Below are 25,704 nucleotides of genomic sequence, written 5' to 3' on the forward strand. Positions count from 1 at the left end.
AATATTGTTCAGTTAGCTTAGTCATTTTAATTGCACCTGTGCTGTGTCGTAACTGAAGTGGATCAAAGCAAGGATGGCGAAAGTCGACATTCCCATCTATGCAATGCTACATTCTATGTAATTGTTCGTGGCGCTACATTTGAATTGAAAAATTTAAAGTGGAAATCCAGACTTGTTTATTGATTATTACTTCTAGAACGTTTCAGGTTTTCGTTGTACACACTTTATAAATTTAACATGTCTTTATTTTACATTTGCCTTTAAATTAAAATATCGTGCTCTCTACTTACAATACTCGGAATGATATGCTCGATGCAAATATAGAGTAGAAACTACAATCTATAAATTTAAGTAACATACAGTGAATTGTATTTCGGTATCGTATAAACTAATTAACTTGTCATAAGTATAACACTATGTTTTCTTTGCGTAATCTCAATCATTGACTATTGTCGAATGTCGCGCATGTAGCTCGTCATCTTGATAAAGCTGAACTTGCCTCTGACTTTCCACTTATTGCCGACTGTAAACTCATCATTGACCCTCTAAAATATTAGAAAAAAAAAGGGAGAAGAAACAGTGACATTCATTCTTTAGATTGTTGCATAATTCATTCAAATTTAAAATATACCTGTAGTGAACCGACGGCAATGTTTCGTAGAAGTACATCAATTGCGCTTTGTGGCCACTTATGGATGGAAGAAACTCTCCCAATTCTTCTTGATTATACCACTGCAATACGTATATTCCTGCTCCCTGCATTATATGAGATCCCTAAAATAAAGTATTGTTTAAGAATAGTTAACTTCAAAAGTAATTTAATTTTTAATTCAATTACCTGAATACTTTCACCATCATGACAAACGATGCTTGGTTGCACTTTAACAAAGTGACCTGTGACTTCTTCCGTTTCTAGAACTTCGGCAGCCTCATTTGACAGAAATTCTGATGAACCTGCGGTTACAGATTATCAGGAATTTTACCTGCTTTATATATAGCGCAGTAATAATTTGTGATTAACATACCAGAAGAAGTGTTATGTTTATTGTCAGTGCTGGCTTGATATAATACAGTAAATATCACATTGTGTCGCATTACGTCGAAGTCCCATGTCAAAACTGATCCCGGATCATTGGAATGTATTATTATGCGGTGTATTTGGCCACGACTAAGGCTAATGGAATGGTACAAACTTTGTTCCTGTTCAGAGGACGGGTTTTCTAATTCCATCTTATAAAGATGCTTCGGTACAAGTCCTCCTTCATTAATATACACCTAATATCGAAAGAAGAAAATAGTTACATTTTCGATACGATAATCGAACGTAATAATAATAATAACAACAATAATATTGGAGCCGAAAATATCATCTGTATCCTTATAGCGGGTTGATATGGACGAACGATCTCTGTAATATAAGTGTCTGTGATGGTATGTCCGCAAAGTGTTAACAATATTTTCAGGAACTTTACAATATATTTAGTGTTTCATTAAATTGTAAGTGCTATGATGAACATACAAAAATATTAAATGTCTTTTGTACATCAGAGTGATTATACATAAAATATTCACAAAATGTGCAACAATAGTTGTACTTTTATAATATCTCAATAGCTCCACAGCTTGCAAATTTCATTATTTACTATTTCACTAAAGTGTTTATTAATTTCCGTTGTCACGAAATAGAACAAATTGCATAATATCACTACAATTCGCACACATAAAACAAAGATAGAAAAATCCTTACGTCAGTAGCAGTTGCGTCGAAAATATAAAATCTTCGAGGTACCATACCATAAACCTCACAGATATTGCCCTATTCGTTAAAATACATAATTGTTGAATATAGAATTCAGTCTGTACAACAGTATACGTTTTTCTACTCGAGAAGTAAATGCAACTATCATATTAATTACTGGTTTCCACGTTGCTAGATCCATAAGTTTCATACAAACGATACACTACCGACAATTGTTACACTTACCTCGCACGATCCTCCCAAAAAGTCAGGTATAATTTTGGGATTAATGTATTCCTTGAGACTGCCTGGCCCATCATCTTGGTAATTAGTACCACAGTAAAATATAAATTTCTTTCTCGTATTTTCATCTGTGTGATAGAAAATTAAGCACGTTTAGACAAAATTATTCCCCTTCGAATATTATCTAAATTTGTAGAGAAACGTTGGTGCACTCTTACTTATAAATGTGCTAATGAGTGTCCACAGAATGGGGAAGCATCTTGGTGCTCGCATAAATAGAACTCTCCCCATCGTTTCTGGATAATTTATTTCAACAATTTCAATAATACGCAGTAACGCCTGTGGGAAATAATTATTAGAAAGAATTTATGTTTTCCATGAAAATCTTCTTGGATTAGATAAAAACTGCGGTCATTTCTAAAAGTGCATTGTAGATATTACAGTATTAAAATGCGTTACATTAATATGTACCTGTCGTTCTTAATTATATCGTAGCCGATTAGGTTTGAGTCATGTGTCAGTATTATAGATGTGTGATATGATATGTGTTTCTATTTTCTAAATAACAGCTTGTACCTTTATGCCTGGTCTCCATAAATGACGCATATTCAATCCATCTAAATCAAGTAATAAAGTCCATTCAGAAATTGGATGACCGGAAGAGTTGGTTGCCTCCTCCATAAGAAGGAGGCCTTCCTCACAAACGTGTAGTGCCTATAAATATTACAGATTACTAGTCTCATTAAATGTTCTGTAATTAATGACTTTGGGACGATTAAGAACAATTCATCTTACTAATAACAATAAATCGTCTTCTCCAATGGACTTTAATAGACCTTTCATGTCCATTTGGCCCACTCTTAAAATATATAAAGGGCGTCCATCTAAAAATTAATGACGAAACATTTTAATTCTTTAAATACATATGTAAGAACATATAAATATTGTGCAGTATATTTATCGACTATTGCAATTCTGAAAAACATCATTGATAAGAATACAATCTCAGTCAATCATATCATAGAATGCGTGCACATATCTTATATCACGTGATAGAAGACGGCCAAACTGTAGTATTTTAAGTATTGGCTGATACCAATATTAGACATTCTATAAAAGTACAGTGTTGAAAAGACAGTGACCGTGCCATTACCTTTGTCAAAATGATGCCAGCCTCCAGGGAAGTAATCTTTGACTACTTGTGGCATCTCATAGTCTTCAAGGAGTTTGTCAATTTGATGTTTTTTTCGCCAGTGGAGGGATTGCGTCAACATATCCTTTGCTTTATCAACTGAGAATTCTGTCGCTCTTAAAAACCTCAAAAGCGTCGCATCTCCAGGTACAGAGCTTCCCCTTAATTCTTTTATACTTTGCGATAGCTGGACGAGTTTGCTTTCTTGAATCATGTCTAATTTTCCTAAATACCTTTCTATGTAATCTGAAGAAAGTTGCATTTCTGGAACGTGATGTGTAAATGGCTTGAGTAAATTCAATTCAGCGTTCAGATTATGAGCAACTGTCACAATACATGTCAGTAATCTTACAAATAATGGCACAATCGTTCTTATCTACCAAGCGTCATACTAGCAGATATAGAGCAAATACTTAAAATTGTGCGCGCAACATTGAAAATTAAATATCTCATTAGTTATAATAAGTCTTTAAAACAATATTTAAGCACCTCTGGTTTGTAAATTTTCTGTATATGAATAAGTGTCGCTCCCACTGTGTGATGCTTGATTTTCTGTATCCTTGTCCCTACATAAAGTGAAACAATGTGGTCAGAATGATTGTATTGTATTTGACGTTCAATAGCCTTTAATATAAATTAATTTACCCATCTGTTTTCTCAGAACTCTTGCTTGGATTCGTCCATGGCGCTACATATACAATACCCTCTTGCTTTAATTCGTCTATAAAATATTCTATTATTTCTTTACCCTACAATAAATTGTTAGGTGAACTCGATTTCTGTTGTATGATAAATAAAAACCATTACAGTTGCCAGCGCATATACCTTCGCGATATTTTGAGCATACTGTTTCATAGCCAATTTCTCCATTGAATTTTCGAATCCGAAGAAATTCTTTATATCCAAACTTGCTATCTGTTCAAAACACGTCCAGTCCTGATTTTCGGGATGGACCTAAACACATTTCAGATTCATTGAAGACATTCTTTGCATCATCCAAATACTTCTCTTCATTATAATATAAATTATATAAGTAGCAAGTCATAGATACTAACGAAGTATCTACATTTTTCAAGGACTGTCACCCTTGAAGAAAAGCTTTCATTGTATGCTTCTATTTCCAAAATACAATTTTCTCTGTCCAAAACATTCTTTTGAATGAAGTACACAAAGTCCACGCCAATTATCTGTGGAGATGGACATGAAATACACATTAATTCTTTGCAAGTAACTCCAATGGTAGATGGTAGATTCCATGGTACCAACCTTCTTCAAGATATATGGTGCATCGACATTGAGTTTGCATCTTCGCTCTGTAATTCGAATCGCCCCATTGTTATTCTCCTCATCTGAAACTATCTCGCAACCAACAAAGACGGGAATTTGAGGACATGTCGGAAACCTACGTTCATATGCCTATAAACAAAATCAGAATTTATAAGTAACAGCCTGTTGGTATTATTGTTAGCCACGGAACGGAAGTAGAGGGTGTTGAAAATAATGAATTCTGAAGGACCTCATGAAAAATATCCATGAAATTACCCAAACACGGCTTTTTTAAACATTTGCTGCTTCTCTATAAAATAATGCTATGTTACACTAATGATCTTTAAATTTTGCATGAAGGTTCCTAATAAGATTCCCATCTATTCAGGAAGCCTTTCTTTAATCCCATTTGCTATTTTATAGTTACAAACAGAGAAAGCCAATTTCTTCTTCAAGAACATAATATTTTCCATAATATGTTACCTCTTATATTTTTTATCTTGTTTCTCCAACTTGTTTATAAAAAAAAAAACAATAAATGATAGGACACATAAGAGGACTACAATAAAAAGTGCGTGAAAGTATCAAGGAGATTTAGAGGTCATTAAGTATTATTCCTAAAAGAACTCATGTGTACACCAATGTTTTATAGCTGTCCAATCAAATTGATCTACCTTCATCATTTAGAATTGGTCAAGGTTTTGGATCTGGACATAACATTTATTGAAGTTCAATTACATCTATCTTATTAATTGGTCCAGGTCTGTAAAGTTGTAATCTTGAACACTTAATAGAAAATATTCAGGATGTAGTATCTTGATGTGGTGTTGCATATCTTGCAGTAGCTACTGATGTTATAATTATCGATATAAAGTAATGCCATAATGATCAAAGTGACAACAATTAAAACCAACTGGTACAGATCTCTAAAATGACTCTTACAAATGAAAGCAAATTAGTGCATTTGCTATGATGCTATCTTCTATATTTGCTCAACTTGGGTTTAGCTATAAATTGCACAATATTCCAATGTAGATGATCTGTTTCCAATCTGTAAAAAGTATTATCTATGAGTTAGGACATCAAGCTATGCATTATTCAAAGTATATGAGAAATATTCCTATAACTTTTTCAATGTGTCTTTTATATTGTAAACAACAAAAATTACAAATTTCTCACAAATCATAATTACAGAATGTTTATAAATCGAATAATACAAAGTTGAAATCAAAGAAATCAAAGGAAATATAATTGAAACAATATTACTATTCTCTATTTACAATTGTCCAACTTTGGGAGGTTGAAATCACCTCATTGATCACACCAATATCTTGTGATCATGCACATAGAAAAACACATGAGTCTGTTCAAACAATTAAATTATTTTTAAATCTCCTTGATGTACAATGATGGAAATTTATCCCAGAAAAGAAAAAGCCTATATATAGAATAACAAACATTTATTGTAGGCATTAATAGACATGTTTGCCGAGCCTTTAATGTTTCGGATGATCTAGGTCATGAAGCCTGTTTACAGATATGAATTTGCAACTAAGCCAAATTCAACAATGAAACCAACGATCTAGATGTAACAACTGTACAAATGCAAAGTCAATTAAGCATATATTTGGAAAACTTTGTATACAATGTTGTAACAGGTGAAAGAAGTCTGCTTCCATATAATTAGGACTTAACATGACAGTACTATTTTCGAGGTCACAAACAAATTCTTGAAAACTTTTCAGTGGCATGAATATACCTTGCTTTGCGGTTATTTAGTTATGCATAAATAATAAGAAGATGAATATTCAAACAAATGTAAGTGAAAAGAAAGGTGCAGATTAATTACTACAATTCAAATAAGTAAGTAATATGTGTAAACGCACCATCATCACAAGTGGAAACGGATGTTTGTACACCCGTACGGGTGACTTATATTGTTGAACCATGATTAAATAAACTCTTCTTATAATTCCGTTGCTAACCTAGATGTCAGCGTGTTAAGGAACTAAAACAATACAAACTAATTGAATTTATTGAAATCCATTACGTGTGCGGTAATGGTATATACAAACACTGGTATAAACAAAGTTCATAGGTTACCATAAGTCAGTCTTGCATCTGCGTTTTATCGTGATCCCAGTGTTGTGACACCACGCGTGGAAAATATTTTAACACAAAACTATTCAAGGTTACGTAAATTATCGAATGAAACACGGCATAATCAGGTTTATACGCTGTGCTATACACCAATCTGGAATTTAACTTAAATGTCATCTATCGAACTATGGTTATAAATATTATTTGCTTGTAGATGCCGTTGCAGGTCAAGTTTCCATGGTGGATATGTATGAGAAATTAAACTGTGTTTCAATTTTTCACGTCCATAACTTCCAAATATTCCTGCAACATGGCGCCACTTATGCGTCTGCGCAGTTTGCTAGAGTTTTAGATTCTATAACTATCAGCCGTGGAACGGTAGAAAGTGGAACGTCGCGGTAGCGTTATGTTGTTCGATGGTGGCATCTTAAACTCTCATAAAATTGTAACAAGAGTTTTAATCCAATAAAATTTGTTCATTTCGTAATTATAATAACGATTCTGTAACATATATTTACATTATATAAGAAAGGTTATTCGCAAACTACAATAGTATTACGGAAAGTTTCTGGCGCGCATTTGTCTCTATCGTGATGATAAAAAATATCTTTTGATATTAAACAACTACGATTGCCGTTCTCCAAGGTATGTGCGTTCTAATAAATGTGACCTCACATTTTCTTACGCATGATCTGTTGTTAAAAGTGATAAAAATACCGGTGCGTGTCCTTGTTTACAGATGTCATCTTAGATTTATCTTCAGATGAGAGATGCAGACGAGTTTATCGATTTTTGTCGAGCGCGAAATCAAGAATGTTGTCCACGACATAAATTTCGTGTTTTGAAACGAAATATCATGGTGTCGTAAAGTAATTTCAAATCTACAGCGTGATATTCCAGATAATTAAAAATGGGAATCGGTAAAAGTCAATTTACCGAGGAGGAACTGCAAGATTATCAGGTATTTGACAGAATCGTAATTATTTTGCGTCGATCTTTTCTAATATTACTTGATGTTTCAGGATTTAACGTATTTCTCGAAAAAAGAAGTTTTACAGTGAGTGCGCTTATATTTAATTTTTCAATGCATAAATCTTACAGACATTACTTTATTATTACTAACTTGTATTTTTATGATTATTTATGTTGCAGTGCGCACCAAAAGTTCAAGGCTCTTGCGCCAGAGAAAGTTGGTCATAATAGAAATGCCAAGCTACCAATGTCCAAGATATTACAATATCCAGAATTGAAAGTAAATCCTTTTGGTGATAGGATTTGCAAAGTATTCAGTTCTAGCCAAGATGGGGATTGCACCTTCGAAGACTTCTTGGACATGATGTCAGTTTTCAGTGATGGAGCTCCAAAAGCTGTGAAAGCGGAGCATGCTTTTAGAATATTTGGTAATTTTTTTGTACTTAAGTGTCTAATAACTCTTTTTATTTTGGTCTGAAATTTTTTTATTTTTTGACTCTTCTTTTTTACTTTTCTAGAACACAACAACGTTACTCATTGCCAGCCCCTGTTCTTTCCTTCTTTCCTGTAGCCTGACTTCCTAATTTTCCTGTTAATCAGGTAAATACATTTACTTGTTATTATAGATTTTGATGGTGACGATATGCTTGGTATTGGGGATTTGAGACAAGTAGTAGATAGACTTACTGCTCCTCAAAGATTAAACGAAACAGATATGCAACAAGTTCTTCAGTATATACTCGATGAAGCAGACTTAGATGACGATGGTGCACTAAGTTTTGCAGAATTCGAACATATTATAGAAAAGAGCAACGATTTCTCCAAGTAAAGATCTGAATTTTATCACAGCTGTAATTATACCTGTCAATTTTGACAAAGCATTATACGCGTTTATATTTTCAGGAGTTTTCGTATACGTTTGTGAAATACCAAACGTTATATGTGAATGACTAACATAAGACTGAACGTTACGTTAGTGTAAAGATCATATTAACATAATGATAGAGGCCTAATCATTTCCATTCTGTAGGTAAACTTAAGAATTTAGAAAGTATATATGCATACGTCATTGACTTTATAAGGCCTAAAAAATAATACAAACTCTGTAAGTCGATCTTCTTCATTTGAAGGATATTATACAATTTTACGAAGAGTATCTAGATATGTTAAGTAGTCGAATTTAATTCAAATACTTAACGAACCTGTTAATTGTGACTTGTATTTTTATGATTGTAATGTTACTACGCCAAAGTGTTCTTTATATCTTATACAACTTTATTTATTTAAAATGTTATCATTTTTTATCACTTATTAAAGAAATGTAATACGCACGAACATTAAATATCTTTCCACTCGAATAAAAGGATTTTCAATGGGAATAGCGCGCGTCTCGTGAGAGCCTCATAATAATAAGCATGATAAAAGATTATTACATTTTTTTTTTAGGATAACCTATTTCCAGTTTAAAAAATGAAGGATCAAGTGTGAATCATCTTTGAACAGTTTATTTCTAACTAACTTACTGAAAAATCATTAAGCATACATTATTTTTCATTTTATTATCATTAGATTTACAGTGAAATAAAGTCGATTCGTAAATGATTGAAATTATGATATAGTTAACTTGAATCGCACCTTTTCATCGTGGTTCTCTTTCTTTAGTGTATAATTCGTGTGAACAATCACAGAGATTACAAAGGCATTAACTTCTTTACAATTATTATAGTCTGCGGTTATAATTATCGAAATTTCCTGTTCGAAAGACGTAATCGTGGTAACGTGAAAATTAAATGGATTATTCGTTTAATAGATCAATTAACAGCTTTAGGCGTTAGAATTAAGTGAATATCACAATCAATTTTTATTTAATATAATTATATATAATGTTAATGCAACTATACCAATTGGATTTATAAATAATCTCGGGAACAGTAATGAAAGGAGTAAACCGAAGAAATTATTGCGTTACATTCTCATTGTTCTAACGAGGAGAACCGGAAATTTCTGATTTCTCATCAATTCCCGACAAAAATTGTACAATATTTCTTGATATAGATATTTACACAATCCGCACATGAGATATGAATTAGAAAGCTGTTTCTCATAAGTACTTGTTGCCTTCTGTATTTTTATGAAGGTCGTTTACGATATTATTGCAGTTCTTTATGTAAGCCATTGTTCAGCTTTACGCGTTTTGTTGAATACATATATAATTTGAAATCAATACAGGGTAATAATCGATGATTGCCCATTTCCCGTGAAATTACAAAATCCCATTCTCTCGGTATTAAGAATACTGTACAACTTTCGTGAAAATCGTCTCAACGTTGATTGTTCTATTAATTAATTAACAAACAATTGGTAGATAATAAACGCTATGGTATTTACAACGATTTTCTCTTGGTAAGAGAAATCGGTAGCCGAGAAAAAAAAATCAGTGGAAAAAAAAGGCAAATGATTGGTTATATAATTCATCGAATCTGATCGACACGTTCAATTTGTCGGATTATCATCAAAGGGACCGTCCGCGCAATTGATAACCAAAACTCTTGAAATTATATCGGCTAGGTTGTTACATTCGAAGTGGCGGATTTCGCAAAAACAAAGAAGTCTCGCTAATTCTTTCGGCCGCTCGTTGAGTCTTAAACAAAGGCGAAAAAGAACATTTTGACTAGATTCCTCTCGCGCGTGTTCACGATTATTTTGAAATAAACGATAACCATTAAAGATTAAGCTACCTTAACGAGCAGAGGAAATATAGCCGTAAACAAAAGCTTCTCGTTTCCAAGCTTCTTCTGAGAACGTTCTGAATTCACTCACCGGTTCAGGTCGAAATAAATATCTGTGTCGTGTCGTCGCATAGAAAATCAAGCGGTCACGAAAAAAATTCGCCACTTTACGTGCAACAAACTATTAACTACTTACGTTACTTGCTCTCCTCTTTCATCCCTTTGTCTTTCTAATCAAAGTTTTAATTACCTGTTTAAGTAGTCTACACACACGTTGAACAATCCGCTCTTTCTTTCATTCTCTCTCTCTCTCTCTTTCTATTTCGTATACACGGTGTGTTCGTTCGTCTGTTGCGAGTAATAATAAAAATAAACGATAACTAGGAAACGGTGTCGTAACAGCTTAATTGTTCTTGTTAGTGTTCAGCGTAACGTCCAGGGGCTCGTCGACGTTTTGCGGAGGACTAAGCTCTTGTTGAGGCAATTGGTGAAATAACGTTGAGATCGGCGCGTGTCGGGGTGGACCTTTCACGGTCAAATCCATCTCGGCTTCCTGAGGTGTGTCTCTCACGGTCAGGCTCGTTTCTCTTTCAACAGGACTCGCACATATCCGGGGCGGCGAGCCGCAGCCACATTTCAGTCTGTCCGGCGATTTCTCGCAAGACAGTGAGTATCTGGAACAGTCGTTTCGATCCGCTGTTAAACGTTTCCGCGAATTAACGCCCGTCGTAAATTATAGAATCGAAAATGTTTCTGTAATTTTTTTATTCATCGATTCGCTTAGTTATAATTATGAACGCGGTTGTCAGGGCGCTTTCATCCCAATGGAACACACAGCTTGGGACAGTGTATTTTATTTATCTCGTTACGATTCGGTTGTTCTGATCGATGACAAGTCGCGCTGCTTTAATTTATTAGAAATTACGACGGTATTATTTAGTTTAGACCGTGCGAACGAAGAACGTTTCAATAAATAGTTTTTAGTACGCGTCTGTAGAATGCATTTTCTCATTTTTCATTATTCAAGTTTCGATATAAAATAGTTACAAAGGGTTTTGGTAGCGTGTTGTTCGGCGATAGTTACCCATGAGGGGGCGGTAGGATCCTGTAGTCCCTGCAGACGGACAAAGGCGGTGTGGCGGGTATTTTGTCAGTGTTGGCGGACGTCAGGGGCGGTGGGTTGCCAACAGCAGCGGCGGCAGTGGATGGCGGCGGAGGAGGCGGTGGCGGTGGCGGCGTCACTACGTCTGGCCGCTCCAAGGATGCAGTTGGGGGCGGCCTTAGAAGCAACGGCGCCGCACTCCCTAATCCCAAACATCGCATTCTCCATGCGTCCTGCAGCAGCTGCAGGCGCGCCTGCTTCCGCCATTTTGCACGCCGATTTTGAAACCAGACCTGCGATCGTATAACACATTCTCGCTCTTTAGGAACCTTGTAAAGCGTTAACTAGAGATTTATTCGATCACTAAAACCAGCTGTTTTATATTAGTTTATGTAAAAGCAACAACAACATATATATATTCCGATTTTGAATCGAGTTAGTTAGTGACCCATCATTTTCACGGGCTCGCCGTAGATTTCGAATAGTTGAGCTGATTATTTGTTTATTGGAGAAATCGGTAAAGATTTCGTCGATTAGAGAAAAGAGATTCGTCGCTTGCTTAGTAACGTACGAGTCGTAACTGTCTGGTGAATTATCGTGTACGGTAGATTTAAGTCGAGATTAAAACGAGCTTACGTGACCGACCCGTTATATCAATCGCGCTGCAACGTCGCGACGGCATTGAAATTCGCGATAATAGTCCACCGCGTTCTTTTGTCTGAAACGAAGTAATGGGACCACTGAAGAAATCTATTCGCCAGCGTAGACGGTTCGCTGCATTACAAAGATTGGACGAGCGCGAAAAGAGTTTCCCGATGGGTTCTGGTGCACGCGAGCAACGGACCCGCGTTGGGTTGCTAAAAACATTTAATATTAAAATCAGGGTTTCCGCGCGATGATTGGAAGCGCGTCGGTAAAAGGGACGGAAACTTTCCGGAAGATATCTTCGAGCTTCCCTGGTTTGATTCGTGCCTAATAATACGGTGTTCGAGATGCGTGTCGTTTCGCGGCCCCAGGGACTGCGGTAACCGCATTAATTATTCGTTCAGTTCGCATAAAGGATTTATATCGCGCTAGGAATGCGCCAAGCATCCGCAATATGATTCGACGAATGCGTCGCGAGATTTCTGCAGCGCCGACGCCGCGTAAATGCATGTCTGCTGCCGCGATACGATAGAATCGATTTGTAATTAGTTATATCGGCTAACAATTAATGATTACAACTCGTTAGTTGTCCCAATCAATTTAGAATATCTTATAGTAATTTCTGATATAACAGTTGCAATCGTCAATCGCTAATCATATAATACTTTGCCGAATTAATTGTGAATAAGTTACAAGAACTAACGAGTTAGCCGCGAGTTAATCATCGATCAGCAGATTACGTTGCTGCGTAAATTAATTTATTTTTTTTAAATATAATTTCGCGATGCTCGCTGCTTAATTTTCCGTCCGTCGAACGTTTCAACAAATTGTACGCGATTTTGCGGAATGCCCGCGATTCAGGATTTTTCCTGCGGTCAAATTGTTTCGCCACCGAACGAAATCATGTTCCATCGATCCGCGTGTATACGGGTTACGCGAGGAACGGTGGTTTCTTCACCGCGATACAACCAGCTTCCGTCTATTAAATAATCGTAATCAAGGGCCGCGGTGTGCAGGTTGCCAGTGTGTGAAGACGGGCGCGTTTTGTTCGGCGCCCGAATACCCGTCGAACTGATTAGCGGTTGATTACTTACCCGGCTTAACCAACGTGAATTACCATTAACGAGACATCCCTAATTAACCTGTTCAACTAAACGGATCCGCTAAAAAGCCCAGGCTAACCCGATGTCGTACGGAAAAGACGACGGCTTTTTTCATCGAGATATATGCGGGACCATCGACGAACAAAAAAAATCGCACGATCATCGACCGTGGCTCGTTCGACAAAATTAGGCTTTCCTCCGTCGAATCGTCGCGACCAGGATCTCGACGGAAACGCTTTGAACTCTGTACACCGTCGATTAAATTACCAAAGTTCTCGGCAACGAATCGCCGAGAGTTCAGGAGCGTTCCTTATCGAGAAATCATGTTGGAAAAAAATTGAGTTCAGAGATGCAAAAGTACGGAGATTTTACTATTTAAAACGAGCCTAGGTAGATCGTCGTACGATGTTTCTTCGCAAAGTCGCAGCAGTTCGAAGATAATAAAGTACGTGTTAGGGAAATTTTTGCGACCCCGAGAGGTGAAAATCATTGGACAAACATGTTGCATATTAACCTGAACACGGGCTTCCGAGAGAGAGATTCGAAGGGCGACTTCCTCCCTCAGGAACACGTCCGGATAATGTGTCTTCTGGAAGAGGGACTCCAGTTCCTGCAGTTGTTGAGGCGTAAAGGTCGTCCGGTTGCGTCTCTGCTTGAACAGAATCCGCGATAATTAATGACAACGTGTTCGCGCTAGCCGAACGGATTATTATTTACGGCAGTCGATCGCGTAGTTATTGCATAATTACCGCGGAGAAAATTGCAGCAGTAACGCGCGCTGTAACGTTATCGTTTGATAAATCGCGGCCGAGACGACGTCGAACGAAGCGCGTTCGCAGGTATGAATGAATGAATATTTGCGACGCAATTTCGCGTTAATTGACGCCGATATTCCATGCATTCTGGCTTCCAGCACACGTTTTCACAGCCGTGGTGTATCTTTTGAGAACACGATCAGCATCGAATCAATAAATTCCTCGAATAGCGTCACGGTTCCGCTGCAACTTTCTCAGACAAGTTTTGCGAACTCGGCGACATCGTTTGGAATCATCCAGGAATCTTAATTGGTTCGAGAACATTACATTGATCGGCACTGTTTCTATCGGTATCGTTTAAACCATTTTTCCCCGGAGACAATCGCAGGACGACCCAATTTCTGCCACGATTCGTTCAATCGGCTAAGAAATTTCGTTACGAAGAAATAGATTTGTTAATACTAGAATCACCGAACCAGCCCAATCTTTTCTTTTACGATTCTTATTAACCAGAAAAAATGGTTTTGTTATCAAATTTTTATTAGAACTTCGAGCACGTATTACGATAAAAAACGTAAGAAATTCGAATGAATCCAATCTCGTCGTTGTTATGAAACAATGTACATTAACCACGTTTAGGGCTCGATAATTTTATCGTTAATATAGTCGCTGTCGGCGAAATGATCAATCAAACGGACTAAATATCAACTCCTACATTTCATATACGTTTCTATCGATTAGCCCGCGTAGATATTCTCGAGAAACGAAAAAGACCAATAACAGATGCACGTCACCGCCACTTCACCGATTTTACTTGAAAATTCTCGGTCACTCGTCGAGGACAGAAATCGAATGATCTCTCAAGCATGCTCTGCTCGCTGGCTACTCCGTTAGCGTCTCTATGACTCCCTCATAGCTTACAGAAACGAACGATCATTTTTAGGGGTAAAGAGCGCGCGCTACCCCTGCTTTATAGACTTACGAGAGTCGTTCGAAATTACTTAATTACTTCGAGGGCTGGGAAACAACAGATTTTGGCTAAACAATACCTCGACGTTCGAGCAGTAAACACAAAAAAAGGCCTTTGGATAGCGGGGTGCGAAAAAATCGTGGAAACGACATCAGCGCGACGATCCAAATTTTTCATAGCGATTCGACCACGGAGATTCGCGGAGATTCGCGGACGGAGAAACGACAAGAGAAACGAAAAAGATACGAGAGGGAAACGTACACTGACCTGACGACGTCTTCCGAACATGTATTCGGTGAGGAGGTCAGCCTGGGGACCCAGAGGCGATAGATACGGGCCTGCCATCCCTTCGAAGACCTGAGGGTGCTGCGTCGTTCCTCGATACCGCGTCCCCTGATTCGACGAGATCCCGATCCGCTTTCTTGATCCTCGATGATTTTTCCCGCTGTATTCGTCACCGTCGCAGACTAGGCTGGATCGTTCGAACGTTCCCGGTAGGACGACGCCGAGGATACTGAAGCCTCCTTTCCCGTAGTTCACCCTCGATCAGCCCCGTGGTCCACGGCGGAACGGGGGTCGGATTCCCCGGTCGGGATTGGTCGGTCGGTTTTAGGGGCGGCGCTACCTCCATGGAGATAAGTACACACCCCTCTTGTGGAAAATTCACTAAATCGTACCGCGCAGAATTTTTCCTCCGGAGAGGGATGGTACTTAATTTTCGGCTGCTCCCAAGATTTTCCCTCGCTTTCGAGCCCGCTCTAGAGCCAGCGCGCGCGCTACCACGCTCTTCCTAATTCCTGCGCTTTCTTTTCTCTCCCTTTTCAACTTGATTTTTATACTAATTCGTTTCCTCGCGCTGTCGACGCTACTCTTCTTTACACTTTTACTTGTTGTTCACCTCACGGGGGCGAGGCTCCCGCGTCAGACAACGTAATTTTCGAGATCGTTGAAAACGAAAAAAATCAAGTCGCAACTTCGCGTTAGATTTTCAGTCGCAACTCCGTTGGAATTTTTATTTAACTTTGTCGGCCTCGATTTGTAGCTTGAACAGTCCGCTTCGAGACAGGGTAGTTTTACTTTCTGAGAAAATGTTTAGATCGTTTCGAAAAATTGAAAATTCCAGACTACTCGCTGACAGAACAGTGAACTGAACCCGAAATGCGATTTTAGGTTAATTTATAGTTACATTCCTGTAGGAATTTTTATACATTCTTCCTCTCAAATTAAAGGTAGGATAACTATGATTTCAAAGAAGTTTCGGATTAATTTCGAATTTTAAGTATCGCGTGACCGATGCACAGATAATTACATAGACGAATTTTCTACATCCTTGACCGGCCCACCGGGTTAACGAAAATTTCATTCTTCACGTTTTTCGACATTTTAGATACTAGAAAGATATACCTTGGACGTCTGAAATACTGCGTTATTTTATTTATTTGCAGATTTAAAAAAAAATCCAAGAGAAATAAAAAATTGAATTTTATCGATCTCCTTCGCGTTACGTATCGTGCGATAGAATCATATAGGTAAAAAATAGAATAAAATACAGGAAAATAGGGTAACAGAAAATACAACCAATTAAACTCGAAGAAAATGGAATAAAATGGGATAGAATCGGATATGATAAATTAAGCTCAAATAATGTGGAATCAAGAAGACTAGAATAAAAGAGGTTGCATGAGAGGACCTGGCGGAAGAGGAAGAGTAAAACGAGGATTGCAGGAAGCAGAAGAGACGCCTTAGAAGAAGGGCCAGGACAAGAAATCGAGATTGCGGGCTTACAAAAAAAAAGGAACTAGCGGGAAAGGAGAATGAGGAGGAGAAAGAAGACGAAGAAGACGAAGAAGAAGGAGATGGTGTAGGGGTAGCGTAGCGTAAGGCAGAAAGTGATGCTTGGTATTCGTATAGCGCATCAGACAGAGGCACATACCCCGAAGCCATGTAATTCATTACTAAAGCAATCTCACCCTGCCCTATCTCTGCCCCGTTCCCCTCCTCGCTTCGGGTCCCCTCGTCCCCGTGCAACCCCCGCGAAGCCTATCCACCGGGGTTGCAGAGAGTGAGTGCGCGGGCGCGTTCGCGTTATAATATAAAAAAAAAAGAAGAAAAAAGAAAGAGAAGCAGCGAGAGCGGGAGCGAGACGGGCGGAGAGAGCGCGAAATAGAGAGACAGAGGCGGAGAGCGTAGAGCGAGGAAGATAGGGCGGGCGAGAGAGAAGGAGGGAGGAGGGAAAAAAAGGAAGAGGCAGCCGGATGAGGAAGGAGAAGGGCCCGAATAGAATAGCGCCCCTGACGACAAAACAAAATGAAACACAAAGCCGTGTTTTCATAATTAAAAAGATTGCATGCACTGAGTACAGTTCTCTCTTGCTCTCGCTTTTTCTACCGTTGCCGTTCTATGCTCGTCTCCTCTACGGAGCCTTTCTCTTCGCTACGCTGTATTTCTCTTTTTCCCTTTCCATCTGATTTTCTCTGTGATTGTCCGACCAGCCTTTCTTCCTGGACGACGCTTTCTCTCTCTCTCTCTCTCTCTCTCTTTCTTTCTCTTTGCGTCTCTCCCTCTGTGTATCTGCTCCTCTCTCGCTTCGTATCCCTCTACAACCCCTTCTCTCTCCTGCCCTCTCTCTCTCCCTCTCTCTCTCTTTTTCTATTTCTCTCGCCACGTCGCCCCTTCTTTTCACTCACGCGATTTTAATGATCTAGATACAAGCCAAGTATTTTTCGTTTCCGCCGCTGACCGAGCTTAATCGCGTTTAGAATTCATCCTCGCGGCTCTGTCCTCGGTCTTGCCGCAGCTCGCGGATTTCACGCGGCCGGGCATGCTTGTCCTTCGTCCGGGAAATATTATTGTTGACACGGACTGCTCAGGATTTTTCGCGATCGATCCGTGACATTCCTTGAAAGATCGTATTACCGCGCGTCGCTCGCGCTGTTTTTCTTTTCGTTTCGATGTCTCATTGGATTTCGCCGCGACGATGACAACAAACAACGCGGACAGGAGGCTAATGGGTTTTCTTTCGTCGAACACCACTCCTGCTGAAAGCGTTCCGACAAAGAATCGCGCGAAATGAATATGCGCCCGGACGTATATTAGAATGCATTAGAGAAATGGGTTAATTACCGCTTACTCTTTGAAACATCTACTGTTTTGTTTTTGCTTCTCTCGGAGCGGGGCCGAGGGGGGAGGCGCGCGGGGAGACGGGCCAGAGGTCTGCATACGTTACATTCGTTGAAAATATAGTTCCACGCGAAATTATACTTCTGATCCACCTATTCATTAGCCCTCTAGATCACGTGAGCACCGCGCGCGGTTCCATACGCGCGCCGGTATGCACACGCAAATATTTCAAATGCGAGTACATACAATTCCTTTTCATTCTTTCACAGTCTATGCGGAATAAATTCCACTCCGAAATGAACGTCGCCAAGTGGTGAACGAACATTTCCCGTGTTCACCGGCTTGGGACTCGACGACCTGGCATGCCGATCTTGTTCGTCGCGTCGCGGAGATCGTTGCACGACCATCGGCGAAATCATAGCGAATCGCGAATGATCGACGGCTCGAGTCGAAGCTGAGAGGGATATCTTTTTCAGACAGGCTAATTTCGCTTTTAGAAAAATTTCGATGCCAATTTGGAAAATCGAAAATTCCAGACCGATATTCGGTGATCCTGGATGGAAAGCGACACGATTTTGAAGAGTAAAGTCGAGACGACTTTACATAGGATTCTCATTGGAATCTTTTAACGCTATTAGTCTCAAATCGATGCTCGAAGAGCCCGCTTTAAGATGGGGTAGTTATAATTTTAACAAAAAATTCAGAGTCGTTTGAAAAATTCAAATAATCCAGATGATTCGATTACCAAATGGTATATTTAGATCGATTTTAAGTTGAATTACGGAGGAAATTTTTCAACGCTATTGTTTTTAAATTAAAGCTTGAAGATTCCACTTTAGAACGTGGTAATTCGAACTCGAGGATAATTCGGAAATTGCGTCGAATAATTGAGAAATTGGGGCCACCGATTTCGGGAGAAATTCTAGGATTTTAGACAGCGTGTTCGAATAGATTTTGCAACGCGTCCCGATTATTTGGTATTGCGCACCAGGCGAAGTTTCGAAACGTTGAACGACAGTGAACGCATCGGACGTGGCGATACTTAAACGACGCGATGGCCAGTGGCCACGCGCGCATTCAGCGACGATTTATGGGGTTGAAAGGATCGCTTTACCTACAAGGGTGCTTCTTTTCTGTTTATCCCGCGGTCTTTTATTGGCCCCTTTGATTTCGACCTTTCATTTTCTTCTGAAAACTCGGTATGCCGATTTTCTGTCAATCCATTGTGCGTAAGTGGAACGATTTTCCTTTGTCTATTCCCGACATGGGATCGATCGATCCCATGCGCTCAGGGACAGCTTTATAAGAACGACCGGACAAGTATCATCGATTTAAAGCTACGTGTCGCGGACACTTGCGTGAATTATCAAAATCTCCATCGATGTATCCGCGCTCCGTTAGAGGCGGCATCGATAAACATCGCATTCCACTTTATTAAACATTTCGCCGCGTCGAGGTCTCGACCGGCGGATACGCGATAACCGTTGGAAATCCGCAGTCAATTTATAATTTATCGGGACCGATTTTCTGTCGAATTTCTCGATAAAACCGATAAATGACACTCGATACTCGGGCGGAGCGTACAAATATGTAAGCACTTATTTCCGTTTGAAATTAATCGCGTTCGATGCCCGTCAATGAAAACGCGTGCGGTGGTGTGGGGGCGAGGGTGCAACTTGAATGGAGGGTGTGAACGCGTAAACGGACGCGAGAACGTTTACAAAACATTAACGGAGACCGTAGCATGGGCGTGAAGTAATATTTATCGCGGAAATGAATTTCGCAGAACCAATGGACACGCGTTAAACATGATTTGCGTAAACGCAAGCTGATTAGAAAACAATCGATCGCTATATGATCGGTAGTATCGGGGCGAATTCGTCGGAACAGTGTCACGCAGCGGGACAGGGTCCACGCAAGAACCATTAGCTTCTATTATTACGGTCCTTCTGTCAAAGTCACCATACCGTCCTCCATTTTCTTCTTTGTATTCACGTAGCGGGCAAGGACCCTCGATCCCTTCGCTTCACTTTCGATCCTTTATTCTTTTCTTTGGATCTGTGAACCTGAGGCGTGTCGCCCTTATTATTTTTGTTTCCACTGCCGCATTTGCCGAATTAATCAACTTCTCCTCAACGCGAAATGTCCGCGGAGTTCCGCATTTGCAATTTGCGGGATTAACTTTTTTTTACGCTCGAAGCTATTTCGACGAGAAAAGTTCGATATCGTTTTACAAAATGAATGAAGTTCGTATACCGATTCAAAAGAAAATGATTCGATTTGAAGTGGCAATGATCGGTCAATTCTAAGTTGCATACACGACGGTCTTTTTAAATACAATTCATCTTAAAATAAAGCTTAAAGAGTCCTCTTCTAGACAGGATAATCTTAGTTTCAACAAAAAATTCGTAATCTTCGAAATAATCGATAAATCCGGATCATCGGGTCGGACAAAAATGGCTTCTACTTAAAGAACGAGTTTAAACGAATTTTAAGTTCTATTTTCGTGAGAATATTTTAACGTTATTGGTCCGATATTGAAGCTTGAAATGTCCACTTTGAGATAGGGTAATCACGATTTCGACAAAGATTTTTGTTAATTTTTTATTTAAAAGAATTCGGGCCGATGAATACGGAAGACGCGAGTAAAAAAACGTCGGCAATGGTTCGCGAAAGTATAGAACTCGAGGTCAGGATTTAATAACAAACCGAAATGAAAAAGTTTCGTTCCGATTTAATCCGGTTGAACGGATGACCTGTAGATCCGTGGCCCCCGGCCTCCCCCCGGCCCGGTTCTCGGCCCCAGTTCCATCTCTCCTTTCGCCCCCTGCCCCTTCTGTCCGATGCCCTTGTCATGACGGTTTCCTAAGCCAGACGATTACTCATCATCCCCCGACTAGTTGTACAACAGAACGACTACACTGACGAGGTTATTTTAATCAACGAAACCGCGTCCTCTCTCCCCTTACCGCCTCCGCTCTGCCCCGCCTGCCCCGCGACCCCCTTGAACGCCACCTACAACTCCAGCCTCCAACCCCCTTACAACAAGAGTGCACATGAAACCATAGTGCTACCAGGGAGATCAACAGGACGAGCCAGACAACCGAATGTTATCATTTCAACAACATTTCCATTGTGCACGGCTCCTCCCACCCTCTCTTTCTCTCTTTCTTTCTTTCTCTTGTCTCGCGCCCGACAACGTTACATCCATCTTTGCTTCTTTAATTGCGTAACCAAGACCCAGAAATTGTTCGGAAACTCGGTTACATAATAATTTATACAAACAACTGACGAGAATATCGGTGGTGACATAAATTCATTTTTATTTAACAAATAGTAACAAGAGTGTATAATGAGTTAGAACACATTATTGTGTTACACGAATACGCTTACTGCATATTCAAAGTCGATTTTCTCGCCACCGGAGCCTCGACCGAAAAAAACTTTGATTTCGCATTTTCGACTTTCCTTTTCGCGTAGAGTACCACCCCCTCGCCGGTCGTACCACCGACGCTGTTACACCCTGTACATCGGCGCTGGGACGTAGATAGAACCGTGGGCTACTGCGTATCGTGCAAACGTTAGTTGCGGACAGTCTTAGCGCGGAGAGCAAAAGGTCGTCGATTTGCGCAGGGAAAGCAGGTTGGCATCGGCGCTGGCATGTTTAGTGTTAAGGGAATTAAGGATGGGCTACGGCGGTGCGGCGCGGCGGCGTGGCGGTGTGCTCGCGGGTGCGAGTCCTGCGGAGGCTCATCCAATCTTTGTCAGGCAAATCACAAAGGTTTTTTAACTCGTCCCTGCCGAGCTTTATCCGTCTCTGTGTACACGGTAGCGGTAGGTAGCGCCGCTGCTACCAAACGCACCACCACCGACCACTACCACTACCACCACCACCGCCGCCACCGATGCCACCACCACCACCGCGACCAATACCACCACCAGTGCCGCCGCCGCCGTCGCCGCCGCGCCGGTGCCACCACCACCACCACCACCACCACCACCGCCACAACCATTTTACCACCGCCACCCGGAGCTACCCTCTGGAAGAGTAAGAAGAGGCCAGTAGAGGGAATAGCAGCACTGGTACTCTATTCATTTATACATTACGTAGAGCCTCGTGCAGAAGGGCTGCGCAGGCTCGCTTGGCGTCGCGGGTGCCGCGGGGGTGGGACAAGCGGGGGCCGGCAGAGGACGGGGGTGGACACGGCAGGCAGACTCTCGTTGAGAATCGAATATAATGCAGCCTCGGTCCGCCGTTTTTATGAAATGCATAAATAAACGAAGGCGAGGGACGATTCTTCGTTTTCACGGCAAAAGGAGATTAAAAATCTCCGCCTTTTGTCCCGACGGCTGCCACCCCCGCAGTCATCCCCTTGTCTTCTCTCTCTCTCTCTCTCTCTCTCCCTCTGTATCTAGCCTTCTCGCGCGCGCTCACCGCCTCCTTCTATCTCTTTCTCTTTCTCTCTCGCGCTCGGTCCCACCACACCGGCCAAGAAATGTTTTTTCTTCCCCGTGAATACCACCCCTCGATATTACAATTTTACCGACGTATATTCTCCTCACCTCTCGTCACTGGCCATTATTGTTGTCTACGGACAGGAAGGAGCCGCCGCCTTTGTCTACGGAGATGTAACGAAAATTATTTGGACCTCGTGTCTGGGGGACGACGCAGGAACCGGTTTGCGGCCTCCAAGATGTCTGCGGGGTGGTCAGGATTGATCACGAGGAATTCCCGGTTAATCGTTTTCTTCCCAGGGCTGCGTAGGATTTTCACGATAGCGACTAGGCTACGAATATCTTCGGCATCTTATTTGATGCAAGAATTGACAAATTAATTCTTTTTTTAGTTACTACATGTACATATTGTACACTCTCTATTATATTATAGTTTATTATCAGAATTCTCGTTGTATGAGAACAGCAAAAATACTTCTATTCCATTTAGCGTCTCAAAAACTTCTCAGGCCCCGATATAATTCGTCTCCGCGTTCTGCCTCGTCTCTCGAAGTAACGTCCAAGAACGATACAAATTTTGTTCGCAGACGAGGCGAACATTCATCCGATCGGGAACACGGGAGGTTCGCATAACTGTCGAGGGCGGCGTTCGATTTTTCCGCTTGTAGTAAATTCAAAAAAAAAAGAAAAAAAAGAAAAAAGAGAGCGGGGGACATTATCTAAAGTGATTCTCGGGCAAAGGAGAATGTCAGCTGTCGATTCTCGTTGTTATTGTCATAAGGAAATCACTTTTCCCGTGTCGAAGTGTACCGAGAGGAAGCCATTTTCATTAAGTATACTTTTGTGTGCGGAGTAGCTGATAAAAAAAGGAGGGACAGGGGCCGCGCGGGGGTGGCCGAGGGCAAGATAGAGACCGTGTGTGTGTGTGAGAGAGAGAAAGAGAGTGAAGAAAAGTGGAGGAGAGGAAAAAAAGCGAGGGAAAAGAGGCAGGAAGCCTTTTTCTTCGTGATGCGACAATGCAGCCCGTTTATCGAGTCTCCTTTTAACGTCATCGAGGCGATTCCGAGCTGCGTCTACGGGAGTGTCGACGCGAAAATCCACGCATGGACACCTCTCATTCTCCCTCCCACCCTCTCTTCCTCTCTCTCTCTCTATCTCTTTCTCTCTCTCTCTCTTTCTGTCTGTCTGTCTTCATCTCTCTCTCTCTCTCTTTCTCCCTTTCTCTCTCCCACTGTTTACCTCTGATTTGCAATAAAAAAGGAGCAGGTCGTGAAGAAGAGAACGGGAATGGAAAACCGTGGAGCACAGGCGAGAAGGCCAGGAACCAAGCCAAGAGCGGAAGAAAGGCGACGAAGAGGTTGCGTTCTTCATCCTCGTTATTCCACGCTCGCAAGAAGAACCTATATGGTCATTGTTGTATAACACAAGGGGAAATATACGCACATTCGGAGCCTGATTTTCCTCTCTACACCGTTGTCCCGCCGCGCCGTTGCGCCGGTTTCTCCCGTGTTCAAGATAGGCTCGACCCGAGAGAGATCGTTCCATTTTCGCGTTCCACGAAAGTCCCGCGATGCCCCTTTGTAATTAATTAATTATGTCGCACGACTGACGCCACGGAGGAAGAGACGGTTCCCCGGGGGAACGACACGATAACACGGTTCAATCGTTTAACCATTAGTTTAACATAACCTGACATAACCATTAGTTTCTTTCTTTAACGTTTCGAATGATTTTCAGGCGAAGATGCACCGGTGACGACATGGACGACTGGTTCGCAGAAGGGTGCAGCCGCAAGGGTTGAAGAAGGACACGCGAGCACGCCGATCAAATATATGGGTGTGCACGTAGATTGCGAAAAATAGAGGAAATGGAGGAAGCTTCGATGAGGATAGAAATGGAATTCATGGATCGAATCGTCCTACCGCATTAATTCGTAGACATCCGGGTCAATCCGACTTAAAGATCCGCTTGGACGAAGTAAGCAATGGTCAAGGCTGGTCGAATCAGATCGTGTATTAACATTCCCTGTGTCTCTGGGCGCGGGCGACAACATGGAGGGTCGGTTCGGAGAAAGGTGCAGGTGTAAGGGATGAAAGAAGACACGTAAATGCACCGGGTAAACACGTAACTATATGTACATGTACATTTGTATATAATACGCGTATACACAGGTATACACGGTGCATACGTTCGTACATACATATACATGTATATCTTTAGTTAGGAAAGATAGAGGAAGAGGAAGAGGAGACAGAAATGTGGAAAGGGGTTGACGTCGAAACGAACATTGTGCGCACGCCATAACGTAGCAATAACAGTGTTCCATTATATGTAGGTAGACAGGAGGGAGGGCCGGGAGGTGGGCAGAGGAAGAGAGGAACCGGTGTGTGGGGAGAGAGAGGGGGAGAGGTAGAGGGGTGGCTGGTGGTGGTGAGATTGCAAAACATGCCTAGATTAATGTTTTCTCATTCCACCGACCGCTTGTACAACGGGTACACCTCCATTCCCCCTCGCTACTGTGATTCGTTCGCCAACCACTACCCTTCCTAAGCCACGTTTCCACCCCGGAATTACGCTAGCTCTGTCGCGTGACAATGAAAACTAGGAATTGCATTGCGTTTCTACCTTTCCATAACTACCCCTCCCCTTCGTCCTCCTCCTCTCACCCGCCCACGGTCCTCGAGTCACAACGCAACTACCACTCATTTTCTTCCTTCCGCCTTCCCCCCCTCGACACCAACCCCCTCGATTCTTACCCCTTACGGGCTTCGCTATTTCGGCAACGTCTTGTTTTTAATTAATTAGAGCGATCGCGGGAAGAATTAACTCACCATTCGGTTTCTATCTCTTACAACTGATGCGAACAATTTTTATTTCGCATCAAAGTTTGCAATAACATTGGCTCCTCGAGTTTTAATTAAATGTAAATTAAACACACAAGTGGGAGAAGATTATTAACAGCAGCTCAAATTGTAGTATCAGATAGTTGCGTAGGGAATGTTACAGTGTCCCCAGTTTTAATCAAGAGCATAGAGTTAAGTGTAGCACAGAGTCCGCGGTATTGTAACGTGAAGTATGCTATTCGAGGAGGCTCTTTTGCGAAACGTTAGAAACGTTTCAATCGAATTTGTATCAGATAGGACGACGCACTCTCTCTCTCTCCACGAGTTCTAATTAACTGCGTAAAGTTAAGGGTAGCGTGCTGTGCACGGCTATTGTTGAATACATACTATTCGGAGAGACAGGCTGTTCCGCTCCCTATAAAACGAATATGGACAGCCAGAAAAATATTTGTCCGGCATTTTTCGATTCTC

General features: G+C 41.0%; 3 protein-coding genes across 5 annotated transcripts; 1 reads left to right on the forward strand and 2 right to left on the reverse strand.

The window, feature by feature from the left end:
• Positions 1-223: 223 nt before the first annotated feature.
• Retm (real-time) lies at positions 224-6,721 on the reverse strand. 3 transcript variants are annotated; one of them, XM_078181670.1, is made up of 17 exons: positions 6,543-6,721; positions 6,326-6,447; positions 4,440-4,589; positions 4,229-4,360; positions 3,999-4,127; positions 3,819-3,922; positions 3,663-3,739; positions 3,135-3,437; positions 2,777-2,865; positions 2,558-2,695; positions 2,200-2,320; positions 1,985-2,109; positions 1,748-1,816; positions 1,026-1,275; positions 839-954; positions 632-774; positions 224-545 (listed from the first exon to the last, which is right to left on the reverse strand). In XM_078181670.1, the coding sequence occupies exons 2-17, from the start codon at positions 6,386-6,388 to the stop codon at positions 476-478; spliced, it is 2,079 nt and encodes a 692-aa protein (XP_078037796.1). In that variant the 5' UTR covers positions 6,389-6,447; positions 6,543-6,721; the 3' UTR covers positions 224-475. The 3 variants fall into 3 exon arrangements, with proteins under 3 accessions (XP_078037796.1, XP_078037797.1, XP_078037798.1); XM_078181671.1 differs by having other exon boundaries at positions 6,326-6,462; XM_078181672.1 differs by lacking the exon at positions 1,748-1,816 and having other exon boundaries at positions 6,543-6,718.
• Positions 6,722-6,901: 180 nt separating this feature from the next.
• Positions 6,902-9,038, forward strand: LOC144470490 (calcium and integrin-binding protein 1). The gene is made up of 6 exons (XM_078181700.1): positions 6,902-7,184; positions 7,279-7,500; positions 7,562-7,596; positions 7,692-7,939; positions 8,138-8,336; positions 8,415-9,038. The coding sequence occupies exons 2-6, from the start codon at positions 7,450-7,452 to the stop codon at positions 8,434-8,436; spliced, it is 555 nt and encodes a 184-aa protein (XP_078037826.1). The 5' UTR covers positions 6,902-7,184; positions 7,279-7,449; the 3' UTR covers positions 8,437-9,038.
• A 177-nt stretch (positions 9,039-9,215) lies between these two features.
• Positions 9,216-15,302, reverse strand: LOC144470491 (uncharacterized). The gene is made up of 4 exons (XM_078181701.1): positions 15,077-15,302; positions 13,605-13,739; positions 11,325-11,635; positions 9,216-10,914 (listed from the first exon to the last, which is right to left on the reverse strand). Exons 1-4 carry the CDS (start codon positions 15,158-15,160, stop codon positions 10,644-10,646), a joined length of 801 nt encoding a protein of 266 aa, XP_078037827.1. The 5' UTR covers positions 15,161-15,302; the 3' UTR covers positions 9,216-10,643.
• Between the last annotated feature and the right edge of the window lie 10,402 nt (positions 15,303-25,704).

Source organism: Augochlora pura, chromosome 5, assembly GCF_028453695.1.
Source record: "Augochlora pura isolate Apur16 chromosome 5, APUR_v2.2.1, whole genome shotgun sequence".
NCBI lineage: Eukaryota > Metazoa > Arthropoda > Insecta > Hymenoptera > Halictidae > Augochlora > Augochlora pura.